The sequence below is a fragment of the Panthera pardus genome, unplaced genomic scaffold (assembly GCF_024362965.1).
Source record: "Panthera pardus isolate Hobbes unplaced genomic scaffold, ASM2436296v1 HiC_scaffold_8, whole genome shotgun sequence".
Lineage (NCBI taxonomy): Eukaryota > Metazoa > Chordata > Mammalia > Carnivora > Felidae > Panthera > Panthera pardus.
Window position 1 is genome coordinate 9,563,456 of NW_026527013.1, and position 16,612 is coordinate 9,580,067.

Sequence of the window (16,612 nt, forward strand, 5' to 3'; positions counted from 1 at the left end):
CGTCTGCAACGGTCTAGGGGCAACGGACCACCACGGTGCCGGCACCCCCTCAGCGGTGCCAGGGGCAGCGGGGTGGGTCAGTACACCCTCTTGTCCTTTTAATTCCCCAGCCCTTGCCTCCCACAGCCAGTAATTCTTGGTGGCTTCGGGGTTTTCTATTTCTCTTTCAACCCCATGTAGCCAATCCCTGTATTAAATCTCCTCCACTGAAGACACCTAATACCTAGATGGTTTCTGTTCTTCTCACTGCTCCAGGGAGAGGGGAGAACATAACTAGCATCCTGTGTAACTAGACTGGCGGGGGGACCAGCTCTCAGCACCACTAGGCTTTCCCTCGGTATAACCCAGCAGTTCTCGGGTGGGGGAGATTGTGCCCTTCCCCTCTATCCCTGGGAACACTGTCAATATCTGAAAGCACATTTGCTGATCAACAGCTGGTAGGAGACCGGGGTGGAAACCAGGGATGCTGCTAAAGACCCCGCAGCACACAGGACAGAGAGTGAGCCAGCCCCAAGTGTCGACAGTGCTGATGTCCAGAAACCCCGGTTAACCTAATCCCCAGCGGGCTCAGAGACGCTTCGGAGGGAGCAAATCTGCCGCACAGCCATGTTCTAGAGAAACCCGTGCCCCTGAGTGGGAGCCAGGTGAGGAAGCCCACCCTCACATGTCCACAGACTCACCAGAAACGAGCACAGGAAGATGAAGGAAACGAAGTAGAAGTAAGCAAATTCATTGCCACACTCGGGAGTCAGGATGCCAGAGTTCTTATCACACGGCTTCCCACTGAGGCAGGAAAGCATGATGTTGTGCCAAGCCTCCCCGGTGGCACTCCTGAGAACAGAGAGGGGGCATCAGGGACCTGGGCACCCAGTCCTGGACACTAATACCCCCCCAGGGAGGCCGAGCACCGGGCTCTGGGTTGGACTGGCGTGAGTTCAAGTCCAAGGTAAAGCACCTTTTTTCTCCGGGAACTAACAGAGGTGATTCTCATCCTTTGGCTGTGCATTAAAGTTCACGGGGAGCCTTTCAACAATGCTGGCACCAAAGCCCCACTCCCACAGACTTCGTTTCAGTTGGTTTGGGGTGGGGCCTGGGGAAGCAGGTATGTTTTAAGAGCTCCCGTCCCTCCAGGCAGTAGTCACCTCTTCCTACCTTCTCCCGAGGTCTCTCTGTTCCAGGCACACTGGGATCCTTGCTGTCCCCAAACATGGCAGCCGCGTTCCTGCCTCAGGGCCTTTGCACTTGCTATACCTTCTTCCTGGATTGCCCTTCCTCAGATATCCACACGGCTTCCTCTGTCAGCTATTTCTTCCACGTGTCACCTGCCTCCAGGGAGGCGTGACCTACCAGCCTCCGCTCCTTTAGTTGTTGCTAAATTAGAACTTTTTTTATTGTACCCAAATATGTAGAACATAAAATTGATCATTTTAGCTATTAATAAAGGTATAGTTCAGTGGCGTTCAGTACATTCACAATGCTGTGCACCCATCACCACTGTCCACGTCTGGAATCTTCATCTCTCCCAAACTGGGAACTTGTATCCGTTAAACATTAGCTCTCCACTGTCCAGTTGTGGAGCCCCTGGCAATATCTGGTCTGTTTCCTCTCTATGAATTTGCCCTTTCTAGGTACCTCCTATAAGTAGAATCACTCACTATTTGTTCTTTTGCGTCCACTTCCCTCTTAACCTTTTTTATCCCCTTCTAGCACTCTCCATCATTAGCTCACTGATTGCCTTTCTCCCCCATGGGAATAGAAGCATCCGGATGGCACAGACTATCTCTTTCTGCTTTGTTGCCAGGACCTTCTGCAATGCCTGGCACACAGTAGGTGCTCAGTAAATCTCTGATGAGTAAATGAAAGAACTCTAATGTGCAGCCAGGATTAAGAATCAAGCCTCAGGGTCTATAAGCCTCAATTTCCTTACCTGTCGGATGGGATTGCCGAGAATCCCCACCTCACAGGATGGTCAGGATTCAGTGAGGTAATGTCTGAAAATGCCTTCTGCACTTGTGTCCCTGGGCCTTCAGCTTCTGCCCAGCCAGTGTCCCTGCCGCCACCACTCCCCCCCCACGCCCCCCGCAAGGCCAGCCCAACCCTCACTGGAACAGAAGAGGACACGCCCCCACCAAAAGAAGAGGGAGAGGACACGCCCCCTACAGGAAGAGGAGGAAGAGGACACGCCCCCACCAGAAGAAGAGGGAGTGGACACGCCCCCACCAGAAGAGGGAGAGGACACGCCCCCACCAGAAGAAGAGGGAGTGGACACGCCCCCTACAGGAAGAGGACAGGCCCCCACCAGAAGAAGAGGGAGTGGACACGCCCCCACCAGAAGAGGGAGAGGACACGCCCCCTACGGAAGAGGACACGCCCCCACCAGAAGAAGAGGGAGTGGACACGCCCCCTACAGGAAGAGGACACGCCCCCCACCAGAAGAGGGAGAGGACACGCCCCCTACAGGAAGAGGAGGAAGAGGGCACGCCCCCACCAGAAGCGGAGGCTGAAAGCGCGTCCCCTCTCTCACCTGAAGAGAAGCATGAGGGCCTGGAAGAAGGTCCGAAAGTTATTGTGCTCAGTGATTTGGAACTCATCCTCATCACTGTCCTCATCCTCCACGTCGATGCCGATGTTGCCAAACACCTGGGGAATCGGAGCGTGATGACCAGGGGCAGCCATGACCTCAACGGCTCCAGGGAAACCCCACTCAATCCCCATGGCGGTCTCTCCAAACTGGGTCCCCCTGACCCGCCCGGCCTGAGGACGGTGGCCATCCCAGGGAGGGCTCTGGGAACATTAGGGGTGGGCACTCACCTGCATCCCGATGATGGCGTAGATAAAGAAAAGCATGGCGATCAGCAGACAGACATAAGGCAAGGCCTGGTGGGAAGGAAGGCAATGAAGGAGAGTGCGGGCAGGGGGGGGTCGCCTCTCGGCCACACCATTTCCCTCCCTTGTCCCAGAGAGCCACCCCACAGGGTTGGGCGGTCCCAGGCTGTGCCAGAGTGGTGCCAGGGCTGGTCCCCTTTGGTGGGCCTCTTTGAGGCCATGGTGGCAGGGTATCAGGGGGATTCCCCTTGGAGCTCTCCAGCCGCCCCAGGAGCAGGCAGCCTAGAGAAACAGACTCTCAACAAAGTGCACCACACACGCATTTCCACCCGATTTGTACTCTCAGCCAGAGCAGGGATGGGGGGTATGATCTTCTCAGCCCCAGGCCGGCTTCAGGGGCTCACCTTGAAGGACTGCACAAAGGTCCAGAGAAGAATTCGGATGGTGTAACCCTGTCGCAGGAGTTTGATGAGCCGGGCAGCTCGGAAGAGGCGGAGGAAACTCAAGTTGATGAAGTTATTCTGGGGAGATGGAGAGAAACAGGGTGACCATCCACCCACCCCCAGGGGCTCAGAGCCGTCACCACTCACAGAGGCCCCTACATGAAGCCAACCAACAGGAAAAGCAAGCCAGACCCCAAATAAGGAGGGAGAGAAAGCACTACTTAATGCAATGGTGCGGAGGAAAAAACGTCGAAAAGGGAACAAAGTTTGGGAGGTGGTGGTGGGGGGGGGGGATAGGGTGGCAGGAAGGAAGAGGCAACTCAAAAGCATAAACCCCCCCGGCCAGCCCCACCCGCAATGGGGAAAAGGAAAGAAAAAGGAAGAGAAAGGAACCGGGTGGGGTGGGGGTGGGGAAGAAATAACAAAAGAACAAGGAAAAGAAAATATATCCGAATCATCCAATCAGGAAAAAAATCGAGATGGTTTTTGTTTCTCCCAACAACCAAATGCACTGAGACGATAGGACACAAGCGGGTCAAGTTGCCGAATCCATCACACGTGTACGATGCACAAACACCAGGGCGGGGTGGGGGTAGCCAGCACGCTCAGGCCTGGCGGACATGTGCGGGTTCCCAGGGCATGTTACGCTCCGGGCCAGAAATGCATCTGTCGTGGGACTCAACGGGCACCTGCCCTGCCCTGCCCTGTAGAGCTGCCCACCCGCTCCTGCCCGCCCTGACCTCACCCCACGGCCAAGAGGAGCAGCGGCTTGAGCCAATCGGAGAAGCAAAAGAGCATCTTTTCTTACCCCCTTGGCGAGCGGGAATGGGGAGGACGGGAGGGAGCTGGGGCTGGTCGGCTGCAGGGCGAGTCCTCGCTGCCCGCTGAGTCGAGAAGATGCATTTGGGGCCCTTTTCCCCCCTCTCAGGGATGGCTTCTCAGCTTCTGGGGCTGGGTGGAGTAGCTCGGGACCAGGCCTGCGGGAAGCAGGAAGTACGCAGCGCCCGTGGGTGGGTGAGCTGGCAAACAGCCCAGGCCCACCGAGGGGCCGGGGCTGGAGGTGGGGCCGTCCCTGCCCCCAGGACCTCCCTGGGTGGACCCTGCCTCAGCTCACGGGCCCCCTGCCTCAGCTCACAGGCCCCCTGCCTCTCCCTCCTCCCGCCCAGCCGCCGCCGGGAGAACTTCCCAGGGAAGGGGGCAGCCAACTGGGAGGGGAGCGAAGAGACCAGGCAGAGACAGGGCGCTGGCTGGCCGCCCCGGGGGGGGGGGGGGGGGGGGCGTGCCTGCTGGGGCCTCAGGGTCGCCGCTGGGTGGGGGGCAGGAAGCTCAAAGTCACAAATGGACCACATCTGGCTGACGGAGCTGTCTTGACGGGCCTCGGCAGCTTGTTTTGTTTCGATGAAAAATAGTTGCCAGTGTTTAAAAGTCTGACTTCTGCCCCAAATCTGACTTGCTGGCAACCCTGGACCTGCTTCCGGCTTGGCAAAAGTTAGCTGGGGCTCAGATGTGGCTGGCCCCCTGAAACAGGCCACACGTGCCACCCAGGATCCTCCAGGATCCTTCCCAGTTACTGTATCTTGCCCTAGCTCCGGGCCTGGGAGCTGAGAGGCAGGGATGGGGGTCCGAGAAATTTCTGGGGCTCCAAGAGGCCTCTGGATTTGCTGGCCAAGTCTAGGATGCCTCTGGGGACACATCAGTTGGTCCTTAGGCCTCTAGGACAGGGGTGGGGGCTGGGAGATCCTACCTTGACCATACTGGGCCCAACCACCGTGAGAATGTCCCAAGGGCCTCGAATACGCTCCCACACCCAGCTCAGCTGAGAGTCACCCCCGGTGGCCAGCTGACCTGACACCCAGCCCTGCCTGGCCACCCAGCTCTACCTGGGGACGGGGCCGATGGCCCAGGTGTCCCCAGCCCCTCCCGACCATCCCCAGAGTACAAGCCATCCCTTCACGGGGCGGGTCATAACATGGGGACTCTGCCCAGCATGCAAAAGCAGGCGGGCCCTGGAGCAGCCTCCGGGGGCTCAGGGTAGAGCAGGGGGGAGCCTGTCACCATGCGGGAGAAGCAAGGGGGTGTTGCAGGGAGACGCGTGCAGAGAACATGCTGCCCTTCTTGGAGCTGAGGGAGGAGACACATGGGGGAGGTAGGGGGTGGAGATGACAGAGGTCCAGGTGACAGGGTAGGGGAAGGAACTCATCTGCCCGCCATCTCTTCTTGGTTCTGCATCGAGTCCTTCAAGTGCTCGCAGAACTGGCGACTTCCCTCTTCCTAGCTCCCGCTTTTCCATCCACAAGCCCCGAAGGAGCAGCTATGCTGTCCTTCAAGGCTGCCCTGTGCTTCCTGGTTCAAGGGCGATTGGGGTGGGATGCAGGCCCCGGAAGGCTTGTGGTGCTCAGGGGCGCGAGAGCTCAGAAAGACATGGGAACCAGCCACCTGAGGGCTCCAGAGAAATCCTGCCCCCGGCAGCCCCCATCTCAGCCGACTTTGCCTCTGAGCTCCAGACCCCATAACCACTCGCCTGGCCTGACTGCTTCCAGGGTGCTCTTAAAGGCACCTCAGACCCGCCACGGCTGTGCCCTACACCTGTTCTCTTCTCCTAACCTGCTCCTCTTCTGGCATATTCCCTAGATTCTATCTCCCAGTTCAAGCCAGACTCCGATCTCTCCAGGTACCTTCCTCCCCCAGTCCAGACCCAACCCATCCCCGGGTCCCGGAGAAGCCCCTGCTCAGATGGCCAGTCCCCTCTCACTGGGGATTCCCCCTTGCGGCCCAGCACCTCCCCTCCCCCTCCCCCCCCACCACCACCCCGGCCACCGGCTGCTGCCTCCCAGCCTCGCCATCCTGTCTAATCACACTTCCAATGCTACCCCTGCTCTAAATGCTCCCTGGCTTCCGCTAGGCCCCAGGGGCTTATCCCCTTCCGCCCTCTTCACTTTTCCTGAGTCAGCCTTCCTTCCCTCTCTTTGCTCCAGCCACACCCCCTCAACTTGCAGACCCCGACCCCTGCATGATTCCTCTTGACACAGGGCCTTTGCCCGTGCTGTTCTGGGCCTCAAATGCCCTTCCCCCCGCTCTTTTGCCTTGTTAACACTGCTCATTCTTTAGCTCCGGACCCAGTTATAACTTCAGGTGGCTCTGAGTGCCTATTCGACCAATGCCCAGCTTTCCCACTTTGACCCGCGAGGCGGTGTCAGTGATGTGGTCCGCTTCAGCCCGCCACTCCACTCGGGGCACCCAATTTGCAATCCTTCAACGTTTGTTTGGCGGATGACTGCATGTGGTACTGGTTGGGGGTGGGGAGGGGTCCTGGCGCAGAGATGCCGTTCCGGGAGTCCTTCAACGGGGCTCTGAGGTGGCGGGCGTGGGGCGGAGGCAGATGGAAGGTACCAGAATGAGAAGTGAGCAAGGAGCCGCATCCGTGAGGTGACAGAGGTGGAGACGGAGTGTGCTGTGTCAGGGCATGCGGGGGGCAGGCTGGATGGATGTAACCGGGAGGGACAGGTGTGCGTGCGTGTGTGTGTGTGTGTGTGTGTGTGTGTGTGTCGTGGGCAGAGGAGAGAGAGGAGCAGCACAAGAACAAGAGAGGAAGGGAGAGAGAGGGCGCATGTGGGAAAGGGGCGAGGGCACCTGTGTGCTGTGACTGTGTGTATGGGGGCGGTTATGTGAGCACGTGAAGGCCGGGGCTCCGGGAGAGGGTCTCGTCTGGCCGGCCCGAGTCCTGGCCCTTCCGTGTTTCCCTTGTCTGGGAGTGTTTGCCTGCCTGCTGTCCGGCCCTCCGACCTCCTTGGACTTGGGAGATTCACATCTCTAGAAAGTCACACCCACGGGCCTGGAGTTTCCCGGGGCCCAGGCCCCATGGAGCTGATCAGAGGGGGACAGGAGCGATGTCTGGGTGTTGCAGGGGCTCGGTGTGTAGGGACACGTGTACGGGATGGGGCGGGAGGCCCACCGGAGGCCCACCCAGCTGATGAGTCCTGCTGGAGCAAACCCTTTGCTTTGCAAAAGACGCAAACCAACCCACACAGAAAACCCCAACTCAGAGCCCAGTAAAAACGAGAGAGAGAGAGAGAGAGAGAGAGAGAGAGAGACTGCAGGAAGGAGGAGGGAGGGGGGTGGGCTGGGGAGACGGACAGACAAGACGGGGTAGGGGTGCTGGGGGAGGGCAGGATGCATCAGGCAACCCAAGTCCAGAAAGCCCAGGGCGGGACGTGCAGTGCTGGTACGAGAAGATGCGTTCACAGTTAATGTAAGGCATTTAGACTTCAGAAAGAAGTAAGACCAACCGGATTCTAGATGCAGATGTTGAAGATGGAGGGGGAGCGGGCGGGCGGGGGCAGTTGGGGAGGCGTGTTCAGCGTTTTTTAGGTTGATTTGTAACCAGTGCCAAAACACCAATGGGTTTCGGTTCCCGGGCGGGGAGTGGGGGTGGTGGGTTGGGAGATAGTCATTGGTGTATGAACACACAGACCATGTCATGGATGAACAAATGAATTTCATAGTGCATTTTGATTGGATGAGTTTTTCAGACGGCGTTGTGCCAATATACAGTTTAAAGAGCAGGCATGAAAAGAGACAAGACAAGAAACAGTCATTAACCATCGCACGCAGGGCAAACCCCCGTCACCCGGCCACTAGGGGGCGGCAGCTGAGGCCCAGTGGGCCTCCAGCCCTTCCCCCTCCCGCACAACCCGGGGATCTGCCCTCCCAAGCGTCTGGCGCCCCCTGCCTCAGCCTGGCGGGGTTCTGGCCTGAACCTGGCGGGCTTACCTGGGAGGCAGAAAGGGGTGGCTGTGGGCTCCTTGCCCCGCAGGGCAGGCCTCCCCTCAGCCCAGGTTGGGAGGAGCATAACATCCTCAAAGGGTCCACACACCCAGCCTCCGCCTTCCCCTCCAAATGATTCTGATCCAGGGCCCCGGGGGGCTGGGGTGGGGGAGGTGACTGGCAAACCCAAGTACAGTGGAAGGCCCACTGCAGACCCAAGGACGCTCCCGGTAATAATAGCAACAGCTGTAGCAGTAAGAATAACAGCCGCCATTTGTGAACGATCTATTTCCTGGCAGGTTCTGTGCCAAACCCTTCACGTGGCTCACTCACGCGTGTTAAAGGTTGCCAGCTCCTTCCCTAGAATGCCAGCCCTGTGGGGGGCGGGCGTTCTTGTCTGGTCTGGCTTTGCTCACGGTCTCCAGCACCTACGACAGTGCCTGGCACACAGCAGGCGCTCAATGAGTGCCTACCGGATGCATGTGTGAACGTGAAGCTGGCAAGGACCCAGGGAGGTTAATTACACCAGTTATCCCCACGCTACAGAAGCAGAGGTGACGTAGGCTGGCAAAGTCAAACAGCTCGTGGGGAGGGCTGTTCGACTCACTGAATAGCCCTGATGCCCTTCCCTGTCCTGCCAGTCCGGAGCCCGGGCCGCGGGGGTCCAGCCCTATGGATCGCTTACTCCCGGCCACTGGAGGTTTCAACCAACTCCCTCCACGTGCTCTGCGGGGGGTGCGGGGCCACCCTTCCAACCTCTCGTACTGGTTCAAAGCTGTCTTGTGCTCAGCTGGGTGACTGCCAGTCAGAGCTCTGGATCTCTTAGAGACTCAGGACAGAAGATGAGGCCGGGGCTCTGGTCCTCTGCCAGAGCACGGGGCCCAGGTCGGGGACACCCCCGCTGACCTCCCTAGAGGAAGGTGTTAGGGATGGGACGAAGGGAAGGGAGAATTTCTGGCTCAGTGGAGCTCAGGGCAAAGAGGTATGGCCAGGACACCACTTGGGAGGGGGGGGTCTCAGGGGACACATCAGAGAATGGCCTCCGTTTCTGTGTAGCTCTTTCGTCCCGTCGGCCTCCCAGGATGGGAGAATGGGCCCATCGAGCCCTTTCTGCTGGGGGCTCTAATGGGCCACCCCAGGGCCACCGGTGAGCCTCAGGAGTTACCAGGTCTGGGTGCGTGCACGACCTTGGGCAGGTCCCTCGCTTCCCCGAGCACTGGGCACTAGCTTCCTCATCTGTGAAATGGGGCCACAGCCCAACCAGGTGTATTCTCCACTTTTCTCTGCTTGTTCTGAGCACCTCCCCCACCCCCTGCTCCCTGGCCTTCTGGCTCCCTTCTGGCTAGGCTTGGCCAACGGGAAGCACTGGCAGGAGATGGAGGGCGGGGGGAGAGATGGACTTGGGTATCTCTCCCCTGATGCCCTGAGCCTGCTCTGGCCTTCCTCTCGGGCACAGGCTCTGTCCCCGCAGGTCCACGGCTCCTGCTGGGCGGCCCCTCCCCACCCCACCCCAGCTCAGATTTCCTCCCCGCTTCAGCACCTGGGCAGGTGACAGCTCCTCACGGTGGCTGGGTGCCCCGCGCTTTCCCATCCTGGTCGGCCCTCTTCCCCTCCTCTCTGTGAGTAGTCTCTGCTTTCCAATCCCTTCAGTTAAACCCTCCCAAAGGAATCCTTTTAACTACTGACCCCCTGACCTGTACCACGAGCTGATCCACGTGAATCGCTTGGCACTGTGCCTGCCACGCAACTAAGTCGGCCATTATTTTTACTGCTATTTTGATGAGGTTGATATCCCTTCCCACCCCTGGCTTCAACAGTCTTTGCCCTTTTTGCTCCCCTTATGAGGATTTCCTACTCTCCCCACCAGTTTCCTGAGGGCTCCCAGGCCTGGGCTTACTCGAAAATGGCCAAAGAGGGTATGTGAGATAGGAGCTCTGGGGCCCTGAGTCTCTCAGATGGGGGGAAGGATGATGTGGCCTATGGGGCCACCACGGAGGTCTAGGGACCGTCCCCCTCCCCAAGCTGCAAGCCTCCCAAGCCTGGGGACAGAAGAGGGTGGACATCCTGGGGACTTAGGAGTGGGATCCCCTGTTGGCTCCAGGGCCACGGCTCCCTCCTCAACCTCCTTCCATGAACCAGAAGATGGTTAGTTCAAACAGAACGGACTCGAAGCTGGTTCTTTCTGGGTCCCCAACACTGTGTGGGGTTTGGGGGTAGGGCTCAGCCTTGGGATCCTTTAATTATCTCAGTGCACTCATCCATATTATTGATTCAGTGGTCAACGGCCGAGATGCAGGAAAGTTCACACTGCAGTGCTGGCCCCACAGCTGTGGCTTTGGGCTCCCCCGTCTCCCCGAGCCGCCCTCCCGAGGGGCTGCCCTTGCCCCTGGGGTCCCCGCTTCTCCCTCTTTGGTCACAGTCAAGTGCTGGCCCGAGTCAGCTGTGGCTTTTGGGACCGCTGCTTTTGGAAGGTTCCCCCCCACCCCCAGCCACCCATTCTCCACCCAGCCGGGAGCTATCCAGAGAGAAGCTGGTGGGAAACTTACCCCAAACTCAGTCACGAGGATGTCGGTGATGCTGCCCAGAACAGTCACAAAGTCGAAGATGTTCCAGGCATCACGAAAATAATTCTAGAATGGGGACCCACAAGACAGAGATGCCAACACAGGGCTCCACGCCCGGCTGCCACGGCCGGCCCCGGGGTGCATTAGGGGCACGGCTGCTGATCAGCCCGAGTGCCCACAACACGCGTGGTCATTCAAATAGCAAAGTGCTGCTTTATGGGCTGCTTAATATCACCTGCTCTGAGTCCCCCTCCCTGGGACCCCCATGGCTCTCCTGGCCCCAGGGGGGGCCTCCAAGGCCCGGTGTCGCTCTGCTGGAGCACGAGGGCTGTCCTTTGGGCTTGCCTGTCTCTCTGACATATCTGAGGGCTCCCTGAGACCCGAGATGCTTTATAAACGATGTCACTGGGATCCTCACGTGGACCCTCAGAGCAAAGGATTGTCACCCGCTTTACCCGAGGCGACGGGAGCTCGGAGTGGGATGCCGCTCACCTTCTGAGGTGAGCAGCACAGAGGTGAAGGGTCAGGACTGAACTCAGCTCGAGTCTAGGGTTTGTGTTCAAGACCGCACCTGCTACAGCATGCTCGCTAAGACAGTGGACTGTGGGTTCGAATCCCAGCTTTGTTACCATCCTGCTGTATGGCTGTGGGCCAGTGACTTAACCTCTCATTTCTTCCACTTCCTAATCTGAAGAAGGGGAAAGGTAACAGGGGCATGAAACGCCTTCGGGGCACGTGCCAGGCTGCACTTTCTGGTCCCCTTGCGGTTGGATGGGGCCGCCTGTGTCTAGTTACAGCCAACAGGTTTTGCGCAGAGGAGTATTTGCGAAAACATTCCACACCGTTTGAGCCCACGCCGAGCAGCACCTCTGCCTGAATCCAAGGGTCTGGTTCAAACAGACAGCCCTCCCCTCCAGGCTCAGTGGGACCCACACCTAACGCAGGCTTTCTCAGCACCCTCACAAAGCGGGGACCAGCTTGGGGCTCGCAGGTCCCCTTCTGATTGGTCTGTTCCTCCCCTGAGCGTCTGGCCCTGAGGCAGCCCCTCTGCCTCACAGAGAAGGACTCAGGCTTTGGAGCTGTGCTTTCCCGGCTCAAACTATTTTCAGCGCGTAGGAATGAAAGGTTCTCGGAGTTGGGACTGGTTGGGCCTTGGAGCCCTCTTCTGGAAGACAGGGGTATAACAGCAATCAGATAATGAATGTGAAGCCGGGGGGCGGAGTTTGGTTATACAGCAGGTGCTCAATGAATGGATGCTGTTTCGTAATCATCCAAAAGGAATTCATGTTCCACTGGCACTTTTGGTATTTTGGCAGATGCTGCTGGGGCCCCGCCCATTTCCCCTCATATTTCCCCTACACGCCTTCGGTTGCTCTGCCCAGGGTCTTTCTCTGATTGCAAATTAAACGGCTCCCCCTGGGAGCAGCCCTTGATTATGACTGATGGGCCTTGGAGGATAAATGCCCCGGCTCTCCCCTCAGGTGGAAAGCCGCTGCAGTATGCGCTCTCTGCTGCCTCCTGCTGGTCCTCAAGGGAACTGTGGAACTGGCTCCATAACATGCTTGTACTGGCTGCCTTCTGGCTCCTGCCTCACTCCTCTCCCCCACACTGAGTTCCCTGGGTTTCCAGATAAATTCCTCGCACTCAGTCCTGATCTCAGGCTGTGCTTCTGGGGGGAGTCCAAATGAAGGCGACTTTCTAGGCGTCTGGCCATAGGTCTTAGCCCCTGGACGACAAGGGTCCCTCCCTCCCACCCCATTGCCTAAACTGCACATGGTGAACTTCACCCAAACCAGAGGGGGCGGCTCCACGCAGGCCCCTGGGGGATGGTCGGGGGCGGGGAGGATGGAGCCCTAAGCCGCTTCATTTACCAGAAGATCGACGGGGGTTACAAAAACCGCACAGCACAACTGGGCTGGGCAGGTCCCGCGTCTGAACCTACACCACGCTCCCCTCCGCCCTGGGAGGCCGGGTGCACGGTACTCCTGTTTTGTAGATGTGGAAACAGGAGAAAAAGGCCATGTGCCTTGCTTGAGGCCACGCAGCTAGAAAGGGGTTTGCACCCTGATACGGGCACGCCAGAGCCTGATTGCCGCCCCCCCTATACGTGTTCTGTGACCCATCCTGGTGGCATCCCCAGGACCGAAATGCAGAGTCGGTACCCTTGCCCTGGCTGTGGGGTGCCTCCCCTTTCTGCCTGGTGTTCAACACTAGATGTATCTTGGACTCCCCTTGGGGCACTTATTAAAGATACGGATTCAGGGGCTCCCACCTGACCAAGTGAGCCTGAACTTCCGGGGCTGGCTCTGGGGGATCATTCAATTTTAAGGCCTCATGGTGACCCTTCCTGGCATTTATGGGGCGCTCACTCCATGCCAGCCCTCACCCTCAGCCTTCAGGCACACTGGGGTTCGCAAGGGCTCTTCTGAGGAAGAGGCAGAGGACGAGCCCTCGCGATGGAGAGGCGAGGTGACACAGCCCGGATGTGAGTTGAATCGAGGCCTCTCTGGTGTCCAAACTAACACCCTTTGCCACCTTGGGAATCCTGCCTCCACCTCGCTGACAGCCTGGCGAGGCCACAGGCTGTGGGCCACTCTCCTCAGAGAGGTGGACAAAGTGGGTGGGCAAGAGGGAAGCATCCTGTTCTAAGTCTGAGCTTGGCCACTCACGGGGGACCTTCTAGAAGGTCCCATCACACAACCCATCAGTTCAGTTCAGGCCTTCTTGGCTTTTTTTTGGCGGGGGGGGCTGTGAACCTCCCTGGCCTCCTGGGAAGACCTTCTCAGAGGAAGCTTTGTAAATGCATAAAATAAAATACCCAGGATTGCAAGGGCACCTGTTACGCCGAAATACAATTATCAAAAACTATTTTTAAACGGTGATCTAATGATTAACGCATTTCTTCATTAACATGAAATAATTTCCGGCGGTAGGTTTGACGGTCACCGGCGTTCGAAGCAAGGCTGAACACGAACAAAAATTTGGAGGAACCTGCCGCCTCTGTCATGCGCTACGGAAAGATCTGATTTTTATCGGTGACACAGAGTACTGGTCACACTGCAGGGGTTGGTCTGCCTTCAAGATGGAAGGAAATGTTAACGTCCAGTTAGCGGCTTGTGAAAACTAGAGACGTGATTTGCTCATGTCTAATTTCACAGCTCTCCCCCCCCGCCCCCCCTTCCCCTGCACCCACGGATCAGTGGGCTTCAGGTTAAGACCACTCGCATTAGTCGGAGATGAAGACAGGCTAGCGGGCGACCAACTGCATTTAGAAAAGAAAAGCTCCGCCATCAGTGGAAGAGCCCGTGCCGCAGGCAGAGACGGGATTTGGATTCTGGAAAACTTCACGTCGGTTGTCTATTTGCGCGTCTGGGTGCTGCCTCCCTCGCAAAAGGTACGCCTGACTGTGGATTGTGGTTAGAACGGCTGGGACACCACGGACTCGGCCCGGTCCGGATCTCAGTTTCCTTAAACTGGATGGCAATCGCCGCCCCCCCACCCCCGCCCCCCAGTTTGGATCGCTCTGAGGAATGACGGCAGGTGCATGCGCCTGGCAAGGGCTGGGTCTCCTTGCTGTTATCTGGCAGGCGCAGGAACGGCTAACAAGGGTCTGTGGGCACTGGAGGGATGCTCAAGCTGCCGCTGGGGTTGGGGAGATCATCACCCACCATCCCCGATCCACGGCTCTAGCCCCAAGGCCGTACTTACCAGAATCCCGAAAGCCATGACTTTCAGCAGACATTCCAGAGAGAAGAGGGAGGTGAAGACGATGTTGAATACCCTCAAAGCGTTTTCATAAGCAACCGAGGCCCCGTAGAACTGGAGTAGAGAGGAGGAAGGACGTTGGGGTCAGCGGGCAGGGGGGGGAGCTGGGGAGGCGGCTCTGTGACTGTCCCGTCCTGGGGCAGGCGAGACCTGGGCACTGGGCTTCCCGACATGCTATTGGAGGCGACCCAGGCCCCCCGGCCAGCTGTTCCTGGGCTGGGCTAATCTTTTCACATCCAAACAAGCACTTTCTTGAGTCCCACCTTAGCATCCCAGATCCCAGGACTGCCTGCTTGATGCGGCTCCGGATGGAATGCGGGATTTTCTTTTTTTTTTTTTCAGATCTTTTATGTATTTATTTTGAGAGAGAGAGAGCAGCAGCACAAGAACAGGGGAAGGGCAGAGACAGAGTGAGGGAGAGAGAGAATCCCAAGCACTGTTAGGGCAGAGCCCGATGTGGGGCTTGAACCCACGAACCGTGTGATCACGACCTGTGCCGAAACCAAGAGTACGAGGCTTAACCCACTGAGCCACCCAGGCGCAGCACCCCCCCCCCTTTTTAATCCTTAGCTGTGCACTCCCATGAGACTGCCCCCCAGAACACTTCCAGCACCCCCAAAAGTTTCCTTGCACCCTTTCCCAGTCAGTAACCTGCCCCAGAGATAACTGCTACTCTAAGACTTCCTTATGAAGTCTTCTTGCCCAGACTATTTAATTATATTCAAATTTATAACCTTCAGCCCTGAGGACCAGGTTACGGGAGACACGGCAGGTGGGAGAAGTCACAATACCCCACGAGGAGACTAACGCACCCACAGGTGGGACAGTTTTCATTCAACTTAGCTGGTTTCCTCAAAAAGTCAACAGCATGGGGCAAGAAAAAAAAAAAAAAAACGGTATGGGGAAGACAGTGATTTGACAGACAACAAACAGGGGTGCCTGGGTGGCTCAGTGGGTTAAGCATGTGACTCTGACTCAGGTCAGTACCTCATGATTTGTGGGTTCAAGCCCCGCGTCGGGCTCTGTGCTGACAGCTCAGAGCCTGGAGCCTGCTTCGGATCCTGTGTCCCCCTCTCTCTCTGTGCACCCCCGCATTTGTACTCTGTCTTTCTCCCTCTCTCTTAAAAATAAACATGAAAAAATTAATAAAAAATAAAAGACAACAACCAGAGGCCATGTGTAGCCCTTTGGATCTTGGCTCAGAGAACAACGCATACTGTAAAAGATATTTTGGGGACAATTCAATATGTATCTTAGAGAAATCTTGTCAAGCATAAGAATATATAGGAAAAAAAAAGAATATATAGGAAAATTTCTTATTTGTTTTTTTTCTTATTTCTTAGAAATACATACCGAAGAATTTAAGGTCAAAATATTGTGGTATCTTTAAAATAATTGGGGCGCCTGGGTGGCTCAGTCGGGTTAAGTGTCCAACTTCAGCTCAGGTCACGATCTCACGGTTCGTGGGTTCGAGCCCCGTGTCAGGCTCTGTGCTGACAGCTCAGAGACTGGAACGTGTTTCAGATTCTGTGTCTCCCTCTCTCTCTGCCCCTCCCCTGCTTGCACTCTGTCTCTCTCTCAAAAATAAATAAACATTGGGGCGCCTGGGTGGCTCAGTCGGTTGAGCGTCCGACTTCGGCTCAGGTCATGATCTCGCGGTCCATGGGTTCGAGCCCCGCGTCGCGCTCTGTGCTGACGGTTCGGAGCCTGGAGCCTGCTTCCGATTCTGTGTCTCCCTCTCTCTCTGCCCCTCCCCCGTTCGTGCTCTGTCTCTATCTCAAAAATAAGTAAAAACGTTAAAAAAAAAAATTAAAAAAAATAAATAAACATTAAAATAATTTAAAAAAATCGACGAAATTGGGGCGCCTGGGTGGCTCAGTCGGTTGAGCGTCCGACTTCGGCTCAGGTCATGATCTCGCGGTCCATGGGTTCGAGCCCCGCGTCGCGCTCTGTGCTGACGGTTCGGAGCCTGGAGCCTGCTTCGGATCCTCTGTCTCCCTCTCTCTGCCCCTCCTCTGTTCACGTGTGCAAGCGCCCTCTCTCTCTCTCTCAAAATAAATAATCATTAAAAAAAATAGACGAAATGTTCAGAATAGATGGATCCACAGAGACAGAACGCAGACTGGCAGTTGCTGGGACGGGTCCTCCTTTTGGGGTGATGAAAATGTTCTGGAAGCAGGGAGAGGTGATGGTTGCGCAGGGTGGTGACTGTACGAAACTGCCCTTGAATTGCACACTTTGAAATGGTTA

At 57.1% G+C, this 16,612-nt stretch overlaps 1 protein-coding gene across 1 annotated transcript in view; it reads right to left on the reverse strand.

The window, feature by feature from the left end:
- Window positions 1–16,612, reverse strand: part of LOC109254011 (voltage-dependent P/Q-type calcium channel subunit alpha-1A) — a 277,715-nt gene that overhangs the window by 20,182 nt on the left and 240,921 nt on the right. The window contains 6 exon segments of the mRNA XM_053897324.1: window positions 681–831; window positions 2,525–2,640; window positions 2,812–2,877; window positions 3,231–3,347; window positions 10,580–10,663; window positions 14,306–14,416. Coding sequence (XP_053753299.1) covers window positions 681–831; window positions 2,525–2,640; window positions 2,812–2,877; window positions 3,231–3,347; window positions 10,580–10,663; window positions 14,306–14,416 — 645 coding nt within the window.